This window comes from Brassica oleracea, chromosome C3 (assembly GCF_000695525.1).
Source record: "Brassica oleracea var. oleracea cultivar TO1000 chromosome C3, BOL, whole genome shotgun sequence".
In the NCBI taxonomy this organism is placed as follows: Eukaryota; Viridiplantae; Streptophyta; class Magnoliopsida; order Brassicales; family Brassicaceae; genus Brassica; species Brassica oleracea.
In genome coordinates this window covers 1,724,598-1,745,729 of record NC_027750.1, presented here as the reverse complement: position 1 = coordinate 1,745,729, position 21,132 = coordinate 1,724,598, and the positions used below count along the sequence as shown (strand labels likewise).

The 21,132-nt window shown below is 37.7% G+C and overlaps 7 protein-coding genes and 1 pseudogene across 10 annotated transcripts in view; 3 read left to right on the top strand and 5 right to left on the bottom strand.

The window, feature by feature from the left end:
- Nucleotides 1–201: 201 nt before the first annotated feature.
- Nucleotides 202–3,060, bottom strand: LOC106331453 (syntaxin-132). The gene is made up of 13 exons (XM_013769812.1): nucleotides 2,818–3,060; nucleotides 2,468–2,569; nucleotides 2,323–2,379; nucleotides 2,098–2,146; nucleotides 1,721–1,809; nucleotides 1,578–1,651; nucleotides 1,446–1,488; nucleotides 1,321–1,381; nucleotides 1,201–1,226; nucleotides 1,032–1,109; nucleotides 862–942; nucleotides 647–712; nucleotides 202–525 (listed from the first exon to the last, which is right to left on the bottom strand). Exons 1-13 carry the CDS (start codon nucleotides 2,833–2,835, stop codon nucleotides 355–357), a joined length of 915 nt encoding a protein of 304 aa, XP_013625266.1. The 5' UTR covers nucleotides 2,836–3,060; the 3' UTR covers nucleotides 202–354.
- Nucleotides 3,061–4,860: 1,800 nt separating this feature from the next.
- LOC106332575 (transcription factor TCP17) lies at nucleotides 4,861–6,353 on the bottom strand. Of its 3 annotated transcripts, none has more exons than XM_013771051.1 (2): nucleotides 6,161–6,353; nucleotides 4,861–5,891 (listed from the first exon to the last, which is right to left on the bottom strand). In XM_013771051.1, exon 2 carries the CDS (start codon nucleotides 5,867–5,869, stop codon nucleotides 5,135–5,137), a length of 735 nt encoding a protein of 244 aa, XP_013626505.1. In that variant the 5' UTR covers nucleotides 5,870–5,891; nucleotides 6,161–6,353; the 3' UTR covers nucleotides 4,861–5,134. The 3 variants fall into 3 exon arrangements, with proteins under 3 accessions (XP_013626505.1, XP_013626503.1, XP_013626504.1); XM_013771049.1 differs by having other exon boundaries at nucleotides 6,168–6,353; XM_013771050.1 differs by having other exon boundaries at nucleotides 6,177–6,353.
- A 1,660-nt stretch (nucleotides 6,354–8,013) lies between these two features.
- Nucleotides 8,014–9,054, bottom strand: LOC106327932 (annotated as a pseudogene).
- A 105-nt stretch (nucleotides 9,055–9,159) lies between these two features.
- On the bottom strand, nucleotides 9,160–9,911 carry LOC106327931. Its single transcript, XM_013766253.1, has 2 exons — nucleotides 9,753–9,911; nucleotides 9,160–9,679 (listed from the first exon to the last, which is right to left on the bottom strand). The coding sequence occupies exons 1-2, from the start codon at nucleotides 9,846–9,848 to the stop codon at nucleotides 9,302–9,304; spliced, it is 474 nt and encodes a 157-aa protein (XP_013621707.1). The 5' UTR covers nucleotides 9,849–9,911; the 3' UTR covers nucleotides 9,160–9,301.
- A 102-nt stretch (nucleotides 9,912–10,013) lies between these two features.
- LOC106327933 (mitochondrial import receptor subunit TOM5 homolog) lies at nucleotides 10,014–10,852 on the top strand. The gene is made up of 2 exons (XM_013766255.1): nucleotides 10,014–10,230; nucleotides 10,590–10,852. The coding sequence occupies exons 1-2, from the start codon at nucleotides 10,144–10,146 to the stop codon at nucleotides 10,665–10,667; spliced, it is 165 nt and encodes a 54-aa protein (XP_013621709.1). The 5' UTR covers nucleotides 10,014–10,143; the 3' UTR covers nucleotides 10,668–10,852.
- Nucleotides 10,853–11,145: 293 nt separating this feature from the next.
- LOC106331731 (replication protein A 70 kDa DNA-binding subunit B) lies at nucleotides 11,146–14,124 on the bottom strand. Its single transcript, XM_013770136.1, has 10 exons — nucleotides 13,959–14,124; nucleotides 13,582–13,731; nucleotides 13,335–13,487; nucleotides 13,062–13,239; nucleotides 12,707–12,977; nucleotides 12,397–12,624; nucleotides 12,096–12,319; nucleotides 11,854–12,014; nucleotides 11,650–11,770; nucleotides 11,146–11,554 (listed from the first exon to the last, which is right to left on the bottom strand). Exons 1-10 carry the CDS (start codon nucleotides 14,075–14,077, stop codon nucleotides 11,351–11,353), a joined length of 1,809 nt encoding a protein of 602 aa, XP_013625590.1. The 5' UTR covers nucleotides 14,078–14,124; the 3' UTR covers nucleotides 11,146–11,350.
- Nucleotides 14,125–15,520: 1,396 nt separating this feature from the next.
- On the top strand, nucleotides 15,521–20,410 carry LOC106336514 (diacylglycerol kinase 1-like). Of its 2 annotated transcripts, XM_013775358.1 has the most exons (9): nucleotides 15,555–15,786; nucleotides 17,047–17,155; nucleotides 17,187–18,404; nucleotides 18,495–18,861; nucleotides 18,953–19,029; nucleotides 19,163–19,282; nucleotides 19,353–19,517; nucleotides 19,604–19,741; nucleotides 19,854–20,410. In XM_013775358.1, exons 3-9 carry the CDS (start codon nucleotides 17,259–17,261, stop codon nucleotides 20,001–20,003), a joined length of 2,163 nt encoding a protein of 720 aa, XP_013630812.1. In that variant the 5' UTR covers nucleotides 15,555–15,786; nucleotides 17,047–17,155; nucleotides 17,187–17,258; the 3' UTR covers nucleotides 20,004–20,410. The 2 variants fall into 2 exon arrangements, with proteins under 2 accessions (XP_013630813.1, XP_013630812.1); XM_013775359.1 differs by having other exon boundaries at nucleotides 15,521–15,786; nucleotides 17,052–18,404.
- A 166-nt stretch (nucleotides 20,411–20,576) lies between these two features.
- The window catches only part of LOC106332245 (plant intracellular Ras-group-related LRR protein 7-like), a 2,499-nt gene continuing 1,943 nt past the window's right edge, over nucleotides 20,577–21,132 (top strand). The window contains exon 1 of the mRNA XM_013770722.1: nucleotides 20,577–20,948. Within this exon, the coding sequence (XP_013626176.1) occupies nucleotides 20,847–20,948 (102 nt within the window). The 5' untranslated portion in view covers nucleotides 20,577–20,846. The remainder of the gene's footprint in view (nucleotides 20,949–21,132) is intronic.

The window sequence follows — 21,132 nt, the reverse complement described above, 5'->3', positions numbered from 1 at the left end:
ATCCTCTCCCTTTGATATGAAATCCATCCTCTTCTATGTTATAATTTATTTATTTTAAGAATGATGATTAGCCCATATAGATCTTTCAAATTTACAAAACCTTGCTACTTTTTTTGACGACCACACATGATGACCACACTTGATGAGACTTTAAAATAATATGCTGCCAGTCTCATATCCTCTATGAAATTGCACAAGTAATAGAGAAATTGGTTTGTTCATCCAATTAAAAGAATATAGAATTTCGTTTTGTGGTAAAAAGACTCTTCACACATTTGATAAACACTCGCTCAGTAAAAGCCGCACGTAAGGATGATTTTTGTTTGTTTGTTTACACATATTCTTGTATTCATCTTAAGCCTTCTTGTCTTTCCAAGGCTTGAGAACACCAACAACGATCACAGCAACAACAATGAGAAGGATGATGATTGCAATACACATCCATTTTCTTGAGTTCTTCTGTAAGCTCTTTGCTCTTTGAAGAGCCGTGTTTCCCGATTGCACGTGATCTACTGCACTTGACACCTATAATTTACCAACAAAAACTCATCATTATTTACTATTTATGTGTTAAAGAGTGCACTAACTTAAGGTCAACATATAGTTTTGAGACGTTATTACTCTTTTTATGAGTGTACCAACGCACCTGAGATTCAATGTTGTCAAGCATTTCTCCTTGTGCATCAACCAAAACTGCCATATCCATGAAAATCTGCAAAACAAAAGGGAACCTGATGATTCTACCTTTACCAGAATGACTCCTTACAATGAGTTACCATACAATGAGTAATAATAGATTGCATCAAACTTAAGTTCAAAGCTCTTCCATCTAGTGTAAGAGAATAATGAAAACCAACATACTTGTTGTAAGTCAAGAAGTTTCTTTTCCAAGTCTCTGACAGCATCATGACGTTCTTGAATTTCCGCCAAGGTGTCCATCACCTGGGAGAGAGAAGAAAATAAATAAACATCTTATAGCATGTTCAATCAAAATCTTGGATTGTTTTTATACATTGGAAAACATATCAAACCTGTCCTCTTCCTTGCTCCTGAATCGCTTTCTGGAAGATCTGTTCGCTGTTTCCAGTTTCAATCAACTCATCAATTGTCTGTAAAAATCAAAAAAACGGCATGGCATTGAGTTTTTGTTCAAAACTCTGAGACTATAATAAAACACAAGACTCTACTTAGTATACTTACATCTTCGTCGGCTCGCTGCCCAGTTACTAATGCAATGAAAGCACACACAGAAACAGTAAGAAGGAGATGTAAGAAAAGGAAAAGTAGATCAATCTCATACCATCAATAACGTACAAATACCTGTAAAAATACGCCTGTCAACAACCTCGCGGTACTCTTGTTGTATGTTCTCTCTTAGAACCTAGAACATGACACACTATCAATCTGAGGAAATAACAGTTTCCTTATAGATATTGATAACTCACCTGAAACTCGGCCATCTTGTCTTTTAGCTTCTTCTTCAAGGAACTGTTGTTCAGTACAATAAGATTAATGACTGAGAGAACAAAAGGGGGTTCACAATAGATTATTGAACTTAAACATAAGAATACACTCACAGTGTGGTCGCTGTTCTTGATCGATCCACACCAGATCCTTTCCCGCACCCAGGTTTTTGTCTATTTGCCAAGTTCTACAGCATTTTGAATGAACATTAGTACAAAAGAAACTAATAAAATCAACATGATTTGAGTGACTCTACCTCTCTGTCCAGCTCCTCGAGCTTCCCCTTAATGAAACGAGCTATACTTCCCACTTCATCAACGTCTTTTTCCATTTTCTTCTTTATTGCTGTTCATTACATACGGAGCAGCAACACAGAGAACACCAGACTATATGTAAGGCTAAGGGCAAACCATTAACACTAATTCTAATACTAAAGTTTCAAGCCGATGAAAAAAAACAAGAATCATGGCTACTTAAAGGTTCATCTAAGTTAAGAATATAAAGCGAAAGTTCGTTATGTCCCCCGCTAGTACAAGTAAACATACCAATAATTATATTCACTGACTTGCAGCAATAGTTCTGGAAGAAGATGAATGAATGAAGAAAAGATATAGAGAAAAGAACGAAACTAACCCTTCATGGCGGGAGCTTTGGTCACAGCCTTGGACTCCTCATGAGCAGCCTATATGGTTTTAAAATCGGTAATACAAATGAGAAGCCACAGAATCATAAATCTTGCAAAAAGGAAAGCCAACAAAACATTGCAGCTTCCAAACTGCAATAGAAGTTCTGGTTCTTATCTCGATGCAATGTACACATTCATACTGTATATATCACTGCAGTGATTGAGTTATATACCTGAAGTTTCTTTAGAAGCTTATTGAGCTTTTCATATTGTTTGTCAATATCTTGAACCTAATAATAAACAGAGGAACACACTTTAGGTAGTAGAGCAGCTGGTAAAGTAATTATAGAAGAACTCTGTTTGTTTGTTTTTTTTTACCTTTTTGAAGAAATCATCTAATCCTTGATCTGCTGCTCCTTGTTCCCCTAGCTCCACATCTCCTTCTCTAGAAGATTGACCCCGTGGAAGCTCAAACGAGCCCTACAGAACCAAAGCCATTAAAATTCAGTAGAATTAAAACATAATAATCGATTACCATAATAATAAACCCTCAAAAGCATACAGCTGGAGACTGCACAAGTGACTAAATTTATATCAAATAATCAGAAATCATATCATTACAGAGCCTAACTCAAGTCAGATAGCTCCCTACACCATTCAGATTCTACTTAAAAGAGTGAAACTATAATAGGATGGTCAAACCATACGAATTTCGATAAAAATCTCACCTTTAGAAGATCGTTCATCGTATGGTGCCCAAGAGACTTTGAGTTTGGTTTTGGTTTTATACAACAAGAACGAAGGAGAACACGACTTCGAATTGTGCTAAGGCGAGAACAAGACGTGGCTCTGCGCGACGAAGATGTTAAACCGGAAACGCCGGAAAAGTGTCGATCTTTTGAGAAAGTTTAGTGAGGCAGAATCGAGAGGGGAAAGTGAAGGAGAAACGGATCTGGCTCAATCTGAGACACAAGAGTAGTGGTAATTTTAGGGATTTTAATTTTTTTTTTTTTTTTTCCAAACCGGTTTGGTTTGGTTTGTACACACGGATATTTCCGACACGCCGTCCTTGTCCAGCTCAGGACAACTCCTTTTCAGTTGCCTGAAAATTATTTATATAAGGGTAATTACGTCAATTGAATCAGCTAATTTATCTTATGCGACGCATGTGCACTGACGGCGATACACCTAAAGGAATATGAACGTTCGATTGACAGATCAAACATTCTGTACAAGTGGGACCTCATGGCAACTAACGGCGGGTATTGTCGAAATATTTTCAATAAGTAAAATAATTGTAGCGACAGTCATTAACAGAACCAGGGGGTGTAGCTCATATGGTAGAGCGCTCGCTTTGCATGCGGGAGTCACAGGGTTCGATTACCCGCACCTCCATCTCTTTATGACCTAATCACCTGTTGGCTTTTTTTTTTTTTTATTATTAATTACTCGTTGGCCATTTACGTGTAAGCTTTACACGTATTCAAAATCCTTTCATGGAAAAATTGGCGATATGCTGCTCCTTTTCCCCGATCTCTTGGTAAAAGAAAAAAAACTAAGATGCTGCTTTGTTTCAGGTTTCGTAAAACATTTTCATGATTTGAAGAATACATAATTGGTAACATGCATGAGTAACGTTTTTAGCAAAGAAAAAAAGCATAATTAGTTTCAAAAGAGAAACATGATTAACATAATTCAGGTTTAGTAAAATATGTCAAGATTCGTTCGTTATATATAAAGGCTTCAGAATTCAATTCTAAATAGTGCGAGTGCATTTGTACGTACAGTATCTATAGTCGAAAGTTTCTATAATAACTTATAAGTATAGCTTTTCTCAAAGGGTTTCGAACTTATAAACTTGGTAAAATTTTAAGATTGTTATGCATAAAAGAACATTACCATTGCTTTATTTTAGATATTTAATTTGAATAGGAGATGCTTTGTTTGAGAAGATCTAAAGTTAGTAGCAACAGGACAGGAAATATAGGTTGGGGAATAAAGGAAGAGAAGGAAGAAAAAGATAATTTGCATGCCTAAGTAAAGTGGTGAATTATGCGAAAATGAAACAACGTGTAAACTTCTTCTTTTTTGCTCATTTCATAAGTTTGAAGCATGCCGATTGTAAAAGTAAAGTTTATAGCCATATACAGACTGGCCATATATGGACCATTATTTATATCCAATTTCTTGTATGATATCCTATTTAAATTCAATGATTCTACGAAAAAGGTATTGTAAGCTTGTTGTAGTCGATCAAGCATGTTTAAGATGAAAACAAGCCATGGATGGCATTAAGTTACTGCGATGTAAAAGCAAAGGAAAAGGTTAGTAATGCCTTCAAATTTACCATGGTACTATTTAACAATGTACCATGTAATCATGTATGTGTGGGAGACAAAAGAGTTAATGGAAAATGATAAAAGAAGAGACAAAAGAGAAAAGAAAAAGAGTAATATATCAAAAGAAGATAAATAGGGATCACTGCTTGACAGCAGATCCAGTTGCATGCTGTCTATAACTGCCTCCTCATCTAAGCCCTAAATATAAATCATGCGTTAATTACCGCTTTTTATCTTAAAAAATATTAATTTTTTCAGTTTGTATGGATGTATCATATGATTGATTATATACATGGTGTGTATAGAGCACATGCATATGTGACTGTGGACACCAAAACAATATTCTAGGCTTCTATTGGCATGCAACGAGGTTATATATATGTCTAAGTACTTCAAACATATCTCTAACAGTAACATAAACGTTACAATTCTCGCAACAAGAAATGTAGCTTTCTCATACAAAACTACATAATTTCCAAAACATTACCCAAAACAAGCAATGACTAATATCTTTGCTCAAACTGAGGTTGGCGTGGATAATGCTTAATAAGACTAGCTCTATACTATATTAAACATACACTCAATCCAATAATATATAACACCATTAAAACCATGTAAATGATCTATATAGTATACACCATCCATCTGCCACATGATCCGACGCATCAATTTATGAAAGAGTCCAAAACCAAGCTACCAGCTAGAACTACTCGACATGATCTGTTTGCTTCGAGGAGTTCGAGTTTGAGCTAAACAGTTGAAGCTGATCACCACCCTCATGAAACAAAGGGTATCTCGGAAATAGAGAGCTCATAGTTTCCACCGCCGATGGATTAAGATGATTATTATTGGACAATGCGACAGTAACGTTGCCAGATTGGTCCAGAAGTGACTGTTGGAGTTGTTCGAGGTTGTAATGACAAGAGCTGCTGCTAGGGAAATAAAGCTTGTCTCTATGGTTTGAGTTCGAGAAAAAATGATGATCAATATCAAACCCATGACTCTCAAGATTCAAACCTTCTCTCTGCAGGGTCGTATCAGTTCTTGATGAGCAGCTTCCAAGGTCGAAACTTTCAAAATTCCCGGGGAAAGATTCTCCGGCGGCGGCGGTGAGATTAGGGTGAAAACCAGGTGGGAACTGCAAAGGGGGAAGCATAGCGACGTCGTTTTGAGCAGCTTCTAAGAGCCAGTCAATGACTTTGCTAGGCTGACTTAGCCCTAATCGTTCTTGAAGGTCGTAGAGCTGAATTGCTGTCGTTGCCGACAATCTTATCCTCCTGTCTCGAAGACCACGAACTGTGCACACTTTGCTGTGTCTGTCTTTGCCTCCGAATATTCTCGAGGCTCTCACGATTCTTGGATTTTGCCTCAACGAAGATAAAGAAGTGGCTTGATAATGATTATCGCCTTCTTGTTTTATTCCCATTGAGTTGGTTCTCATCGTTGGTATGTTATCGAAGGATCTGAAAACAAAAACACCAGAATAAATCAATATTGAGATAGTAGGGTTGTAATCACATGAAATGAAAGCAAATCAGTTGTAAGCAAACAAAAACTGATCAAGAAAGTGTGAGAAAAAGAATCTTTTAGTTCAACAATTTAATTTGCAAGATATTTTGTATGGCATAAAAAGATCTCAAGTGATTCAAATCTATATAGATACAACAGAACAATCCAAAGAGGATTCGCAGACTCCATATTGATTATTGCCAAAAAGGAAGAAGAATAGTACAAGTTACAGTGGAAACCTAGTAAGCTTGAATCTGCTTTAGGTTTAGACAGATCGAATGAATTCTTGGTCACACAAGTTTGAAAAAGAGGATAAGAACCTAGATGATGAACACGTGAAAGTTGTTAAAGTAGAATTGTTCAGTACATGATTGACGCTAAGAAAGAAATGATATATTTAATATATATACTCTCTAATTCCTAGCTAGGGTTTTAGTTGGGTGTGAAATGAATTTACAGACAAGGGTATAAAAGGAGCCTAGACATTCTTACCGAAACGTTGTCGACGGAAACAAAAGATGCTATGGGTCTCCACCTATACTAATAATAGATAGGATTAGATGGTTAATCAAGATTCAAAACATTATAATTGGTTCAGAAATTATGCAGACACACACACGTATCTAATTATTTAGATCCTGAGATTCATGAAATATTAATCCACTTCTATGTATTTGTTACCATTTACCTGAAACTTATATATCTTCCATTCTACTAACATTTTTTTTTTCTTTCTAGTTACTACTAACATGTTTTTATAAAAAAATTCAAATTTTCTTTACACATTCTCTATTTCCTTTTATCATTCTAAGCCATAGTTAATAATTACTAGGTACCAACTTATACTTTTGGAGCAGAGGCAATTCAGTTATTTATGTATCCTTATAAATTATCTTCATGAGCTGATCCCAATTAAGTTCTATAATTGATATACATGTTTGTGGTCGTACATATTACAGTAGGCGTTTAGATTGACAGCTAAAATGGCTGGTTTTAGAGGATGGACCAAATGAAAGAGAGTAGGTTTTTGTTAAAAGCATCTTGTATATATAATATGCCTTGATACACCTAGATTCATGGACCACTATATGAATGGCAGTGAGAGTTTTGCTGATTCTTTCTAGCATTTATTTTAGATATACACTATCAGTCCACACAGAATTACAATAATATCAATTTGCTTATAGCAAAAAGAAAATATCAAATTCTTAATTAAAGATTCCTGTGAATGTACCATTTTCTGAACAATGACGACATGCTTTCGTATCAATGAACGGTTTTTCTGATTTTTATACTTGAGTTAAATAGAGCTCCATTTCGACATAATTTCAGGCGAATATTTTTGAACATTTTTGAAAATTATAATATTCTAATTTCTTACCACACTGCTAGATAAATATTACTGTTTTGCTTCTACTAAACACTTTAAATAATTGTAGTTTTTGATTTACCAATCAGACCACAATGTACAAGTAACTATGAGCTGCTTGAATAAATGTGTATATCAGAGATTGTGAAGTTTCTCTAGTTGGGAGTTAGCATCATATTCTCCATCTTTCACCAACTGCAAACCCACATTGTGTGCAAACGGTCACAGACAGTGCGGTTGAAACGCTTCAGTAACCATAAAGAAAGTTGGAATATGTGTATGTAATGACTAATGCATTATCACAGACACGTTTTGGACCAAAAATTGCAAACACAGAGTGTTATTTCTCTTTAATCCTGAGCCGTCGTTCTCGGTCTGTACGACAGTAAATGCAAAAGGCACATGCCGAGAGAGAGACAATGACATATCCTTGCCAGAGACAGAAGCAAAACAGTTGAAAGAACAGTCGTTTGGGGTAATATCTATAAAACACACACATCCATGAATCAATGGAGACAAAGTTTGGTGGCATTCTGGCTTTTCACAGTCTCTGCTTCTTCTTCCTTTTCATTTTTTTAATTTCTTTTTCTTGTCGCTGATGAATCAGAAAAAGGGACCGCAAGAACACAGGCACTACTACCTGTTTCTCTCTGTGTTATTACGTAAGCAACCATTTCTAATAAAACTAAATACTTGAAACAATCATGAGTTTTATAATTATCATCATCATAGATATGCGTAAAACATAGGGAATATGTCTGAACAACGATATAATTCTTGTGAAGAAAAATAAAGTGTTTTGTAGTATACACAAAGTTACTAGAAACCTTATTAAATAAAGCAAACCATGGAGAATCTTTTGTGGGTAGAGAAAATATCAAACGCAGTCCTTCGCCCATCAGCGGATTACATGAGAGAGACTACAAAAAACCTACAAAGAAAGGAAAAAAAAAATTACAGACTGGAGAAATGGAAACTCAGATAACAGTAGCCATTTGATTGGTTTATATATTTTTTTGTGTGTGTTTATGCAGTAAATGAGTAAAACTTGTACACGGTGATACCAAACATTAATATTTGAATTATACTGTAGGCTAACACAAGCTAACTCTTGAGAAATTCAAAATGTTGACCTTGCACAAATCAACATTCATTTGCCAATTAAGAAACTTTAACCGGAAGTAACCATCTAAAATCCAAAACTCCCCGATGAATACATATCGAAGTCGAAGTTCCAATACTCACAGACCATAACTTTCATAACATCCAAACTCATTCTACAATACTCAGTGAATCAGAACAAACACAAACCTCACAAGTTTTTGATAATCTCACTGACCTTTATCCATCAAACATAACTCCTCACCAGTTTGTCTACTCGTAGCCTCCGCCACGAGCGTTCTCATCCTCCTCCACAGCTGTCGTCAAGTAAACCCTAGGAAAATCCGTCTCCTCGCTCATCATCATCTCCACCACGTCCTCCTTCTTCAACAGATAACGCCTGATCGACGGACGGTTACGCCGCTGATCTCTACCGTGGTACAAGATGTTGTACACCGTCTCGGGATCCGAGGTCGGCACGATCGCCTCTTGATCGATCGTGGCGGGGCATCGGATCCGATTCGAGGTACTCCGGGTGAGCGCACGGTCCGGTTATCTCCCACGGCTTCTTGACGTACCGCCTGAGGGTTTGCACGAGGGAGGAAGTCGCCGTCGCCACTGATTTCGCCATTGTTGAGAGAGACAGAGAGCGCTTCACAGGTTTGGCTGAGTGAAATGGAGAAGAAACCGGTTTGATTCTGAAATTGTGGATTGGTTCGATATTAAACCGAGATTTAACCTCTTAAACAAAGGATTGGTTGATATTTCATGGGCTTATTATTAGTGGGCCTTATATAACGGGCTTAACCATTTACATAAACATAGAAATGAGCTTGAAGCAATTTAGATCAAATACAAAACCCGACCGGTTTAACAAAAATCGAAATAACCGGTTTAATCAGATTTCTGCAAATTGGAGACAAAACCGGAAGCAGCGAAAGCAGCGGAGCCACCGAGGACAGAGACGAGAGCCACCACGAGCTGAGCCACGACTTGCCAAGAGTAATCCTCAGGGACCAAGTAGACGAAAGCCGGTCCGAGGAGGAGTAAACCGAGGCTCAGGGTGAATAACGTTCCAGGCGTTTCCGGGTTAGTAGCGGCGGACAAAACGCCGAACTCCTCTGCTTTGGTGAGCAGTCCGAGACGCTCGATGGTGGATAGAGAGAAGCCTGATTTCTCGGCTAAGGACAAAAGTCCAGCCTTTTCGGCTTTGGTCAGAAGCTTGAGCTGCTCGACTCTTGTCAGTAGCTTCACCTGTCCACTTGTTGTGCCCTGCTGTGTAACAAAGACTTCAATTAGATTTAAGCAGACGATATAAAAATCGAAAATTTGAATTGTGTTTTACCTTCTTTGAAGTTATGGTTCTTGTTGCAGAAGGTGAAGGCTTCTTGTTCGCCATGGAGTGCACTAATAAAGACGAACATATTGAATTAGCCGCCATTTTGTAACACTCTCTCTGGTTTTGTCTGAAGCTTTTTTTCTTCGATGGAGGAACCAGAGGTTGTAGTCTTGTAGATGAGATTGTTAAGATTGTGTTGTACACGTGTTCGATCATGGTTGGACAACCTCTTATGGCTTTTGTCTGGTTGGAATCACTCCATGTCAGTTACCAAAAAGAGTTTATTAGTAAAGGTTAATTTCGTAAATTAATAAGCCCTAAGCCCTTAAAATGGTTAGGTTAATAGATGCATTGAAGTGACATACCGACGATTTCTCGATCAAAGTTTCGATCAACGATGGCGAAGAGTGTGATCTCAATGGACCAGCTGAAAGCTTTGTGGCACTCTGAGGTCCACGATGAACGAAAGTGGGCTGCTAACATGGTAAAGTCTCTTGCTTTCCTCCCTCTATGGGTCTGTCTGTAGTTTAGTTTGATTCTGAATTGAGTTGATTCTGTTGTATGTGTTGTGACTTAATCATGGGGGTTTCTCTAGCCCTTTGATTGAATTGTTCTGGGTATTACGGCGATTGTGAATTCTGTTTAGGATGATATCCTGAATTGATTCAATTGGGTCTCTTAGAGATTTAGGGTTTATCAGTCACAAGTCTATGCCTTTTGGAGTATTTGATTCGTGTTCTTGTGATACTTGACTTTGTTGTATTCTTACCATCGAAATCTGTCTCACTCTGACACGAAGTCCCTTTTGTTTTTTGGTTGTTGTGTCTCTTCTTGTTGGTGCAGAAACTTGTGAGAGCACTTGGGGTGTTTGCAGGAGGAGTCTTCCTCATGCGCAACTTTGGTGATCTCATGGCTGTCTGAAGAAACCTGATTACTATGGAGGAGAGAGCATCTCTTAGTTTTTCACTTTCTCAGTTTTTGTATTTTTTTCAATGTCTCTCTATAGAAGAAGGAATGGTTTAGTTCCTGATTTCACCAGTGTGATATGAAAATATCTCAGTTGAAACTGTGATTCTTATGTTATGCTAAAGAGTTTACTTTTCATGCGCAACCAGCCCTAATTGTGTTTTAACCTTATCACCAAGCTTATAATATGTCTTTATCACATCAGTCTATGAATTAACAAGATCGGTGTTGATGGTTTGTTCTCTGGCTAAGCTTCAGTGAATCTCCAATGGATTTTGGCTCTTTTTTTTCTTTTGCCTTCTTAAGTTATCTTCTGTTAGGAAATTCTGCTGGTCTTGAAAATTTCCATGGTCTTCCATTAAATAACACTCGGTCTATAGATGATCGTTGAAAACAAATCAACTTGTATCAACGTTTGAATGATAGGACAATCTAATTTAACTGACTTCAGGAAAACTTGTATAATACAAAGTTTGGGACTTTTAGTTTAGCAAAGCTCTAGATACAAAATTCAACTAGAATCAACATTTAAATGACATAAAATACTAATTTGACTGACCGCAGAAGAACTTGTATAATACAAAGCTTGGGACTTTTAGTTTATCAAAAGCTCTAGATAAAACATGTCATGGTTAGAACTACTGAGATGTCATCTTGTTCTTGGAAATGTCTTGAAGCAACAATCTTGTCTCAGCAGCAAAATCAACCGGAGCAACACCTCTTACAGTTATCCTCTGTCTCTTCTCACTGTTATACTCTTGTTGAGAAACACTAACACGGAAGAGATGAGATGACCAAGTAGCTTCCTTCAGTTTTGTCTGAAACTCATTCCCTTCCCCTTCCTGGTGAAAACCAAAAAATAACATCACATTTTAAATCAAGAACCTGGAGAGTTCAGAATGGTCTAAATCGTTGTATATGGTTTTAGTTTCCTTACCTCCGATTTTAGTACGTTGAGTTCATCAGCTGTGCATCCAATCATCTTCTCTGCTTCATCATTGAATGCAGAGAACCAGGCTTCACCGGTTGAATCAGAGACTTTCACCGCCATTATATACCTAAATCACACCATTAAGCAACACAATTAAAACAAACAAGATCCATTCTCTATTCTTGTTTTATGAATCATGCATTATCTCACCTTAAACTGCACTCTTCATCCTTTTTCTGACAACCTTCACACCAGTAACCAGAGTCCATTGCTTCAGTCACTTTCTTGTTACAAGTCTTGCAAGCACGGTACCACATTGCCTGGTCTGGCTTGATGAAGCTTATGTAAGCTCTAGTACTGAAAAACACAGGCTGCAATACAAACACAAGACCACATAAACAAACTTTTCTAGTCTCCTTGTATTTTAAGTAAGTAGAAGTGTTTTGAAGTACCTTGTCCTCGCCTAAAGAGGGATTGGTTGTGAAGTGAGAGAGACAGGCTCTGTCAGAATACATGGATCTTGATCCACTATTGGCAGAAGGGCTCATCCCAGAGCCAATAGCAGACATAGACGTCTCTTTACCTTCGGAATCATACCAAGATTTTAACTTTGCAGCTTCTGGTATATCAGGATTTACCACCACGTCGCTTTTGCTGATAGTGGAGAGTGAAACACCTGGAAGAATCGGTTTCTATCAGCAACCAATTTGACAAAGAGTCTACATTAACTCGAAAGAAAAATTAAGATTTTACCTTGAAAATCTCCAACTTTGAGAGACTTAATCGCAATGACAGGGTACTTATCAGCCATGTCTAGAAGCTCTTGTCCTAAGTCAGTAGCTAGATCGTTCCAAAGGGACACCACGACGGTTTTCTTCGTCTCATCAGCTAAAATTATATCCCTCTTTGGGATCATCTCATTGTCACTCTTTCTTCTAATGCTCATGGTGGGAGAAACACTTTGGACAACACCGATAACATCTGAAAATGAAATAACACCAATTATAATCCTAAACCAGCATTTAAAAACAAAAAGAACTCTATATTAAGAGACGGCTCTTACCAACAAGCTCCTTCTGATTCACGTATGGACCCAGCTCATCAATGGGTACAAAGTTGAATTTTGTCTCAGGGATAAACATTTCTTCGCTCCCAGCTTCTTCAACCTCTGAATACTCGTTCAGAGTCATCTCGTAATCGTTCTGAACCGTCTTGAACTGCTTGTTAGCAAGCTTAAGTGTTCCCCTCGATATGTAATAGACTTTTCCCTTCTGGAACGTGTCATAAAACTTCTTTGCAGGTGCGTTAAACATCGTCGCCTGAATCTGCGTTCCCTGGATTTCAATAAATAAAATAAAATCAGTCACCACCACATAAGAAAATCATCAGAGCTAGAGAAATCTTTAAATCAGCCTTACTTCCTCATCAGTTAGTTCCACATTGAAGACACATCCTTCTCCTCTAGCGTTTTTGTAAGTTCTCAAGACTCCTTTGTTTGTGACACGGACTTTAATGGTCCAGCTTCCTTGGTAAGGGTTCAAGGACACAAGGGGATGGACCCTCCTGGTCATAGCCATTCTTGCAGCTGGTGCAGCGCTACAAAAAGAAACCACAGAAAAGGTCAATATTAAGCATTTGACATAGTAAGAAGCAAATAAGTTTTATTAAAACAAAAACAAAAAGTTACTTACTTTCCTCTCTGCTCATTGATTATCTGTGAAGCTGATTTGGCGACAAACTCCTGCTTCGGTTTCAACACTATGCCTGTAGAAGCTTTGAGCTCCGACTTAATCTCTGAGTCAAGTGCAGAAGCAACAGCCTCGCATTTGGTTACAAGCAAATATCTAAAGGAAAGAGATAAAGACAAGACACAAGATTAGTTCTGTGTACTTAAAACAATTTACTAATTTCTATCAAAGAAGCAGTAAAGATTATTACTTTTCTCCAGATTTGCCTGGAATATCGTTGGCAGTATAATGAAGGAGACGAATCAGACCAAGATTCTGGATTTTTCCAGAGACGATCTCAGACGTTAAAGTCGCAGGCAACATTGCTTTGATCTTCATCTTTCCATCATTAGCATTAAACCTGAGCAACAAAACCACAAGTCAAATACATTTCATCCAACGAATAGATTCAATAAACCCAAATCGCACAGCCATAAACCGTAATTTTGTATTCCAAATCGAAATTAAACAGATCTAGTGAATCAATCGCAAAGGAAAATCAAGCTTCGAGAAACCCCAAATCGGTGAATACGAAATCATCTGTGTGGAAAGTAAAAAAGCTAGATCGAGCCGTAAGGAAACACTTACGTGTATCGATTTCCAACGGGTTTAAGATCCACGACTTGAACGACGATCTGAGGTTGAACAGAGGAGGAATCGAGGGATAATAATGACGCGATGCCATCTTGGGTCACTGAGTTCTCCATCTCTCTATATCTTTGTCTCTATCTCGATCACTGACTCTTTTGTTGAAATCGAGCAAATGTGTGTGAGAATAGTAAGAGGAAGCAAAAAGGTTTTTGTAAGGTAAATAAACACGCGGGAGCTATTAGATGTTTGGTTAATTATTCCCGCCGTTTTTTTTAAAAAAAGTTTCGCCGCCTCTTCATGGTGTCTCTTTCCTATTTTTGGCGCCTTCTTTTATCCCAACTAGAAAAAAATGCATCAATACGGTGCCGTTCGTGGCCCACACGTCTAACCTTCTGTCTTAGACAGAGAGTTTTGATCTACGAGGCACACCTGGTTTGGACCCGAGCCTCTTTATTTTCTCCCCGACCTAAAACTTCGGATTTGTTCCTGTGTCCCAACGTTCGTACTGCTCTCGATCACATTGTATATTGTAAGTTTAGTAAATATATAAATTGCTCAGTACAAAAACCTCGCTATACGCAGCAACACCTATGGGTGTCAGCTAAATGTGAACCTCACTAGGAATCTTGCATTAAAGCACCTTCTTCCTACCAAATGTAACGATAGTCCATAAGACAAATAAAGCTCTATATTTTCTATACTCATCACCTCAAGTCGAAATTGCTATGATTGATAAACTGTTACAAGTCAGAGCCAACAATAAAATAAAACTAAACTGAATACTCCTTTTGGTTGAAAGTTTGAATCGAACTAGAAACTTCTAAAGATGTGCAAACATATAAAACAATAAATTGGTTGGAAATATATCAAACGAAAAATAAAATTTAGACCAAAAATTATGTTGCGATGTGATGCAAACGAACTGTTAAGTAAAGTTGCATCATTTTGAAGTGCAATTGCGAAAGTAACGGTTACATTTAAAATTAATACGTATAAAATCCATTAACGCGCTCTCGATTCTATAAATTTTTCATTAACGCGAAAAAGGCACAGTATTTGTCATGAAGTAAGAGCAAAACAGAGAATTTGCATCTGAAAATGAGAACCTTTGACATGATCTCTGGTTTAGTTTGTTTCTCAAACACCTAAACCCTGAGAGCCGAATATGAGCCCTGGTCCACCTTAATTGCTATGCTTTGTTCATTGGAAACCATAGGTGTTATTATTATACCTTGTAGCATTTCTGTTATGAGTAACTCTTCTTTACTATACAAATGAGTTTTTAACATACAATATTCGTGGTGATGCCATCAGAAAATGAAGAACAAGCCATATCAATATATCATCAAAAATAGTATGATATACATCTATAATCAATATACAAAATATTGTAATTTAGAGATTAATCGTTGCACGACAGTAATGGGCCGGGCCTTTTGCCGACATGTAACACGTTACTTTCCGGAATCCGAGATTCATCTACCCTACGTGGGCCAGCCGTGTATTTCGATACGACAAACTAAAACCCTCTCTTTCCGCGCAGAATCTTTCTCTCTCATAAGTATACTCGTCGGGTGAAATAAATATAAACAAAGCGAGCGAATAAATCAAACGAAGATTATATATAAATTTATAATATATAAACTCGAGACAGCATCAATCAATCTGCTTTTCAAAAAATCAAAATTGGATTTGGGAATTTTTCCGGACGAGTAAAGGCTTCGTGCTTGGTGCGTCGATTGTGTGTGTTTCCTTCTCTCCTTTCGACTGCTCGATCTCTAGGGATTTTTCATCTGATCACCTTCTTCTCTGTCGCTTTTTGAAGGTTAGGGTTCATGTTCTTCTTACTCTTGATTAAATTCTCTATTTCATTTCCATTGTATGCTTCGCGGACCGTGAAAGCAGTAGTATAAGCCTTGATTTTGGATTTGTTGTGATTCCCATTTTGTATTTTAATTTTTATCTCTGAGTTTTCTTTTGTTTGTTTTAATATTTTTAGAGATGAGTGTGTAACAAACATGAATAATTAGTAGGGACTTTTAGAAAGGTGTTTGTTTTTCTTCTAAGCATTGATTAAGATTAATATTTAAGTGCCAAAGTCTTTCTTTTTAGAGAAAAAAAAAATAGCACTAAATCAAATTTTTGTTCTCTTCAAAAGTCACAAAAATAGCACTTAATGTTTTATCAAAAGTCACAAACTTAGGATTTAAAATTAAATGGTGGGATTTAGGATTTAGGATTTAAGATTTAGGATTTAGGATTTAGGATTTAGGATTTAGGATTTAGGATTTAGGATTTAGGATTTAGGATTTAGGATTTAGGATTTAGGATTTAGGATTTAGGATTTAGGATTTAGGATTTAGGATTTAGGATTTAGGATTTAGGATTTAGGATTTAGGATTTAGGATTTAGGATTTAGGATTTAGGATTTAGGATTTAGGATTTAGGATTTAGGATTTAGGATTTAGGATTTAGGATTTAGGATTTAGGATTTAGGATTTAGGATTTAGGATTTAGGATTTAGGATTTAGGATTTAGGATTTAGGATTTAGGATTTAGGATTTAGGATTTAGGATTTAGGATTTAGGATTTAGGATTTAGGATTTAGGATTTAGGATTTAGGATTTAGGATTTAGGATTTAGGATTTAGGATTTAGGATTTAGGATTTAGGATTTAGGATTTAGGATTTAGGATTTAGGGTTTAGGGTTTAGGGTTTAGAGTTGAGAAATGAGGTTTTGGGGATAAGATTTCAAATTTTTGAAAAATAAAAAAATTAAAATTTTCAAAGGATAAACTTAGAAAGGTGTTATTTTGGTCATTTTAGTTTTTGAGTGCTATTTTTGTGATATAAACTTAGAAAGGTGCTATTTTGGAGATTTGCCGTTCTTTTTAAGTCTGGTTCTTATTTAAGTCAATTACAATTAATTTAGTTTGAATCTGAGCAAACCAAGCATTTATTTTTCTGCTAGTCATTCTTTTTTTATTGTCAGCCTTAGTAATTTGTGGATATTTGTGATGCAAAGTCTCTTTCTTTCTCTAATGAAGACCATTGTTTTTAACTTGGTACTTTTTTTTCTTGACAGTGCAGAAGTTTTTGTCTTTTATAGTTGAAGTGGGTTTTGAACAAAACTTATTCAGATGGATAATGGATGATGAAAGATATGGACTTTGAATAAATAGTACACGAATTTTCTTGTCTGTTGGACCTGACCAAGCCAAGAATCTTTGTGGGGGCGTCTGATTGGCTCGAGCTTCTGGGATTATCATCACACGTGTCGAGTTGCAGCATAGACAAATGGAGGACGATGGAGAAATGGGGATGTTCAGCAAGAATCCACTTGAAACGGTTGAGTCTTGCGGGTTCATCTTCACTTGCTTTGTTGCTGCCCTTGTTGGTATTCTCACCATAGCCTACACTGCTTCTCAGTGGCGAAGGAATATCAACTTAAGCTGGACAAAAGCCATCGCCAGGTCGAAGAAAAACCCAAAGGCGCGGCACAAGACTCCCGTCGCCCCGCATAGCTGGGAACGCGACTCTGTATCCCGCGCCAAGAACTTGAACTGCTCTGTGTGCTTGAAGTCGATGTCGCCTTCTCAGACAATTGTAGCTTCAGAAAGTGTTATCCACAGGTGCACGATCTGCGGAGCGGCAGCTCATTTTAGTTGCTCTTCAAGTGCCCCTAAAGATTGCAAATGCGTCTCCATGGTTGGATACGAGCATGTGGTGCACCAGTGGGCAGTGCGGTGGACGGAAGGTGCTGACCAGTCTGACGAATCCTCGTTTTGTAGCTACTGTGATGAGTCGTGTAGTAGCTCCTTTCTTGGGGGTTCTCCTGTATGGTGCTGCTTGTGGTGTCAACGTCTTGTCCATGTCGACTGTCACAGTAATATGTCAAACGAAACAGGTGACGTTTGTGATCTAGGCCCTCTTAGAAGGCTTGTCTTGTGTCCTCTCTATGTTAAGGAGTTAACACGGAATCCTTCTGGAGGGTTTTTGAGCACGATCACGCATGGTGCTAACGAACTTGCATCTACGGTCCGTGCCAGTATCAGGATTCAAAGCAAAAAATACAAGCAAGGTAATGAAACTTCGGTTGACTCGGATAATAGTGGTAGCAATTGTGATGAATCGACGGAAAGCACAGCTGATACAAGTCCAGCTGTTGTTAATGGCACCCATTCCGCGTTGGAAAACTCAAGCAGCGTTGTGAATGGAGGTTCCTCTAACGAGGACAGCGATGAGAAGAAGCCTAGTGTTAAAAGAAGCGGTTCCTTTGGTAAGAAAGATAAATATCAGGGACTAAGGTCCAAACTTAAGTATGAGCTAGCTGATTTGCCTCCAGATGCAAGACCGTTGTTGGTTTTCATTAACAAAAAGAGTGGGGCTCAACGAGGTGATTCTCTTCGGCAGCGTCTTAATCTTCTTCTAAATCCCGTGCAGGTAAGAGTATGGTTCCTTGTAAACTTGTCACATTGCGTTTTTTTACTTGTTATTGTCTTTTGAGTTTATTGATGGAGATGTTTCTTGCAGGTGTGTGAATTGAGTTCAGTGCAAGGACCAGAAGTGGGGCTTCTCCTCTTCAGGAAGGTTCCTCACTTTAGAGTTCTTGTTTGTGGTGGAGATGGCACTGCTGGTTGGGTATTGGATGCCATAGACAAACAGAATTTCGTCTCTCCTCCCGCGGTTGCTATCCTGCCTGCTGGAACCGGGAATGATCTATCCCGGATATTGAACTGGGGTGGTGGTTTGGGTTCTGTTGAGAGACAAGGAGGTTTATCTACTGTGTTGCAGAACATAGAGCATGCTGCAGTCACTGTCCTTGATCGTTGGAAGGTATCGATTCTGAATCAACAAGGAAAGCAACTCCAGCCGCCAAAATATATGAACAATTATATAGGTCAGTTAAACTCACAACCTCTTGGTAATGATCTTCAAAGCTTTGCTTTCGATATTCTTCAATTATTTGCTTACGCTGCAATTTTTAACAGGGGTTGGGTGTGATGCGAAGGTCGCCCTTGATATTCACAATCTACGGGAGGAGAATCCAGAGAGATTTTATAGCCAGGTGATCAATAAACCTCAGGACTCCTGCCATTAGTACCTTTCTTAATCATATGAGTTAACTGGCATTATTGTAGTGAAGCTGAACTGTTAATCTCAGTTCATGAAACTGACATTTGAATGCTTTCAATGTTCAGTTTATGAACAAAGTCCTATATGCTAGAGAAGGTGCAAGGAGTATAATGGACAGAACATTCGAAGATTTCCCTTGGCAAGTTCGAGTGGAGGTGGATGGTGTTGACATCGAGGTTCCTGAGGTAAGTCACAGAAAACTAGTTTACATAATAATAGTTAATGATGTAACTTCACTATGCTATTTCTTTGAAGGATGCGGAAGGAGTACTTGTTGCAAACATCGGAAGTTACATGGGAGGTGTGGATTTATGGCAGAATGAAGATGAAACATATGAAAACTTTGATCCGCAATCTATTCACGACAAGGTAGTAGAAGTCGTGAGTATATCTGGAACGTGGCACCTTGGCAAACTCCAGGTACGATAATGATCATCTTAGAGGTTCTATCTGCATGATCTTTTGTAAACCTAACATCATTTGTTTTTTTTTCTTCGCATTTTCAGGTTGGGTTATCTCAAGCCAGAAGGTTAGCTCAGGGGCAATCAGTGAAGATACAACTTTGTGCGCCGTTGCCTGTGCAAATCGATGGAGAACCTTGGTCTCAGCAACCATGTACCTTAACGATATCGCACCATGGCCAGGTCTATAAGAGTTCTAGATCCAAAACCGATTCTTAATTTTTTTTTTAAGCTTCAACCATTTTTTTTTTGTTAAACTGATGTTTGTTTTATCAATGACCTTGACTTGGAACAGGCTTTCATGCTAAAGAGAGCAGCGGAGGAGCCACTGGGTCACGCAGCGGCTATAATCACAGATGTTCTAGAGAATGCAGAAACAAATCAAGTGATCAACGCTTCACAGAAACGAGCTCTGCTTCAAGAAATGGCTGTAAGGTTAACTTAAAAAGAAGAAAGGATTGGTTTCTGCTTCATCTGGTTAGTCACTGTCTGATAGAAGTTTTCAAATATATGTGTATTTACATATCTCGTCTCTCTGTCTAAACGAATGGAATCTTATACAAGTATTGGAGATTGAATCCGCTGAGTGCAGAAGCGGGTTCTGTTCTGCGTGGAAGTAGGAAAAACAAAGATTTTTGGCAGTTCTCATAGTGTTGTAGCGTCATGAGTCATGAATGGAACTGATACAAAGCTTGTTAAATTATCTCTTTATCATTTCTAGAAAGAATCATGTATATATGTATATTATGATTTAGAGGAAGCCTGTTCCTTTTCTTTGATGCATTATGTATCTTGTAAATGTTTTTCCAACTTGTATTTACCTCTGAATATAGTACATTTTGGCTTCTCTCACATATCAAATTGGTCAAAATAAATAAATAACAGTTGCTTGAGGAAGGGGTTAGTGAAAAAAAGAAGGTTAAACCCTATGTGTGTGTGTTTTTTTTTTTGGTCTCTGGGTCTTACCAATCTTCGAGTTTTTCAAAGGTTGGTGACCTGAGATAGTGACTTGACGAGAGTCCTTCTCCACTTTCATTTAACTTTGAAAACAACTTTTCTAATTTATATTTTTTTTTAATCCCAAAATTGGCTTCGAGAGAGAGACCTTGACCCTCACCTAAACCTCAAATCCTCAGAAATTCGTAAACTTTCGTACCCCAAAAATCTAATCTCTTTTTGGTAATCAGAGATTGATTCCTTTTTGAAACTTTCTGGGTATTTTTATTCCGTTACAATTTTTGTTTATAAGCATCCAATCAAAAATTCAAGAGCGTAGAAACAGGGAAGAATGGGGTGTTGCGCGAGCAATCAAGGAGGAGGTTCAAAGGCTAGTCGGGTAAAGCGGTGGCGATCCACCGGCATTATTGGCCTCCGCGACTCCAAACTCAAGGTATAACCAAATCCTCCCAACAATCTATATAATTGATTTTGATAGAAACTGTTGTGTATAGAGTTTGTTTTAAACGAAAAAGTTACAAACTTTGATTAGTTAGCTCATGAAAGATTTTGTTTTTAGGGTTTCTGTTTTGGGGATTTTAGTTGATCATGTCTTGAGCTGGGGGGGGGGGGGGTTA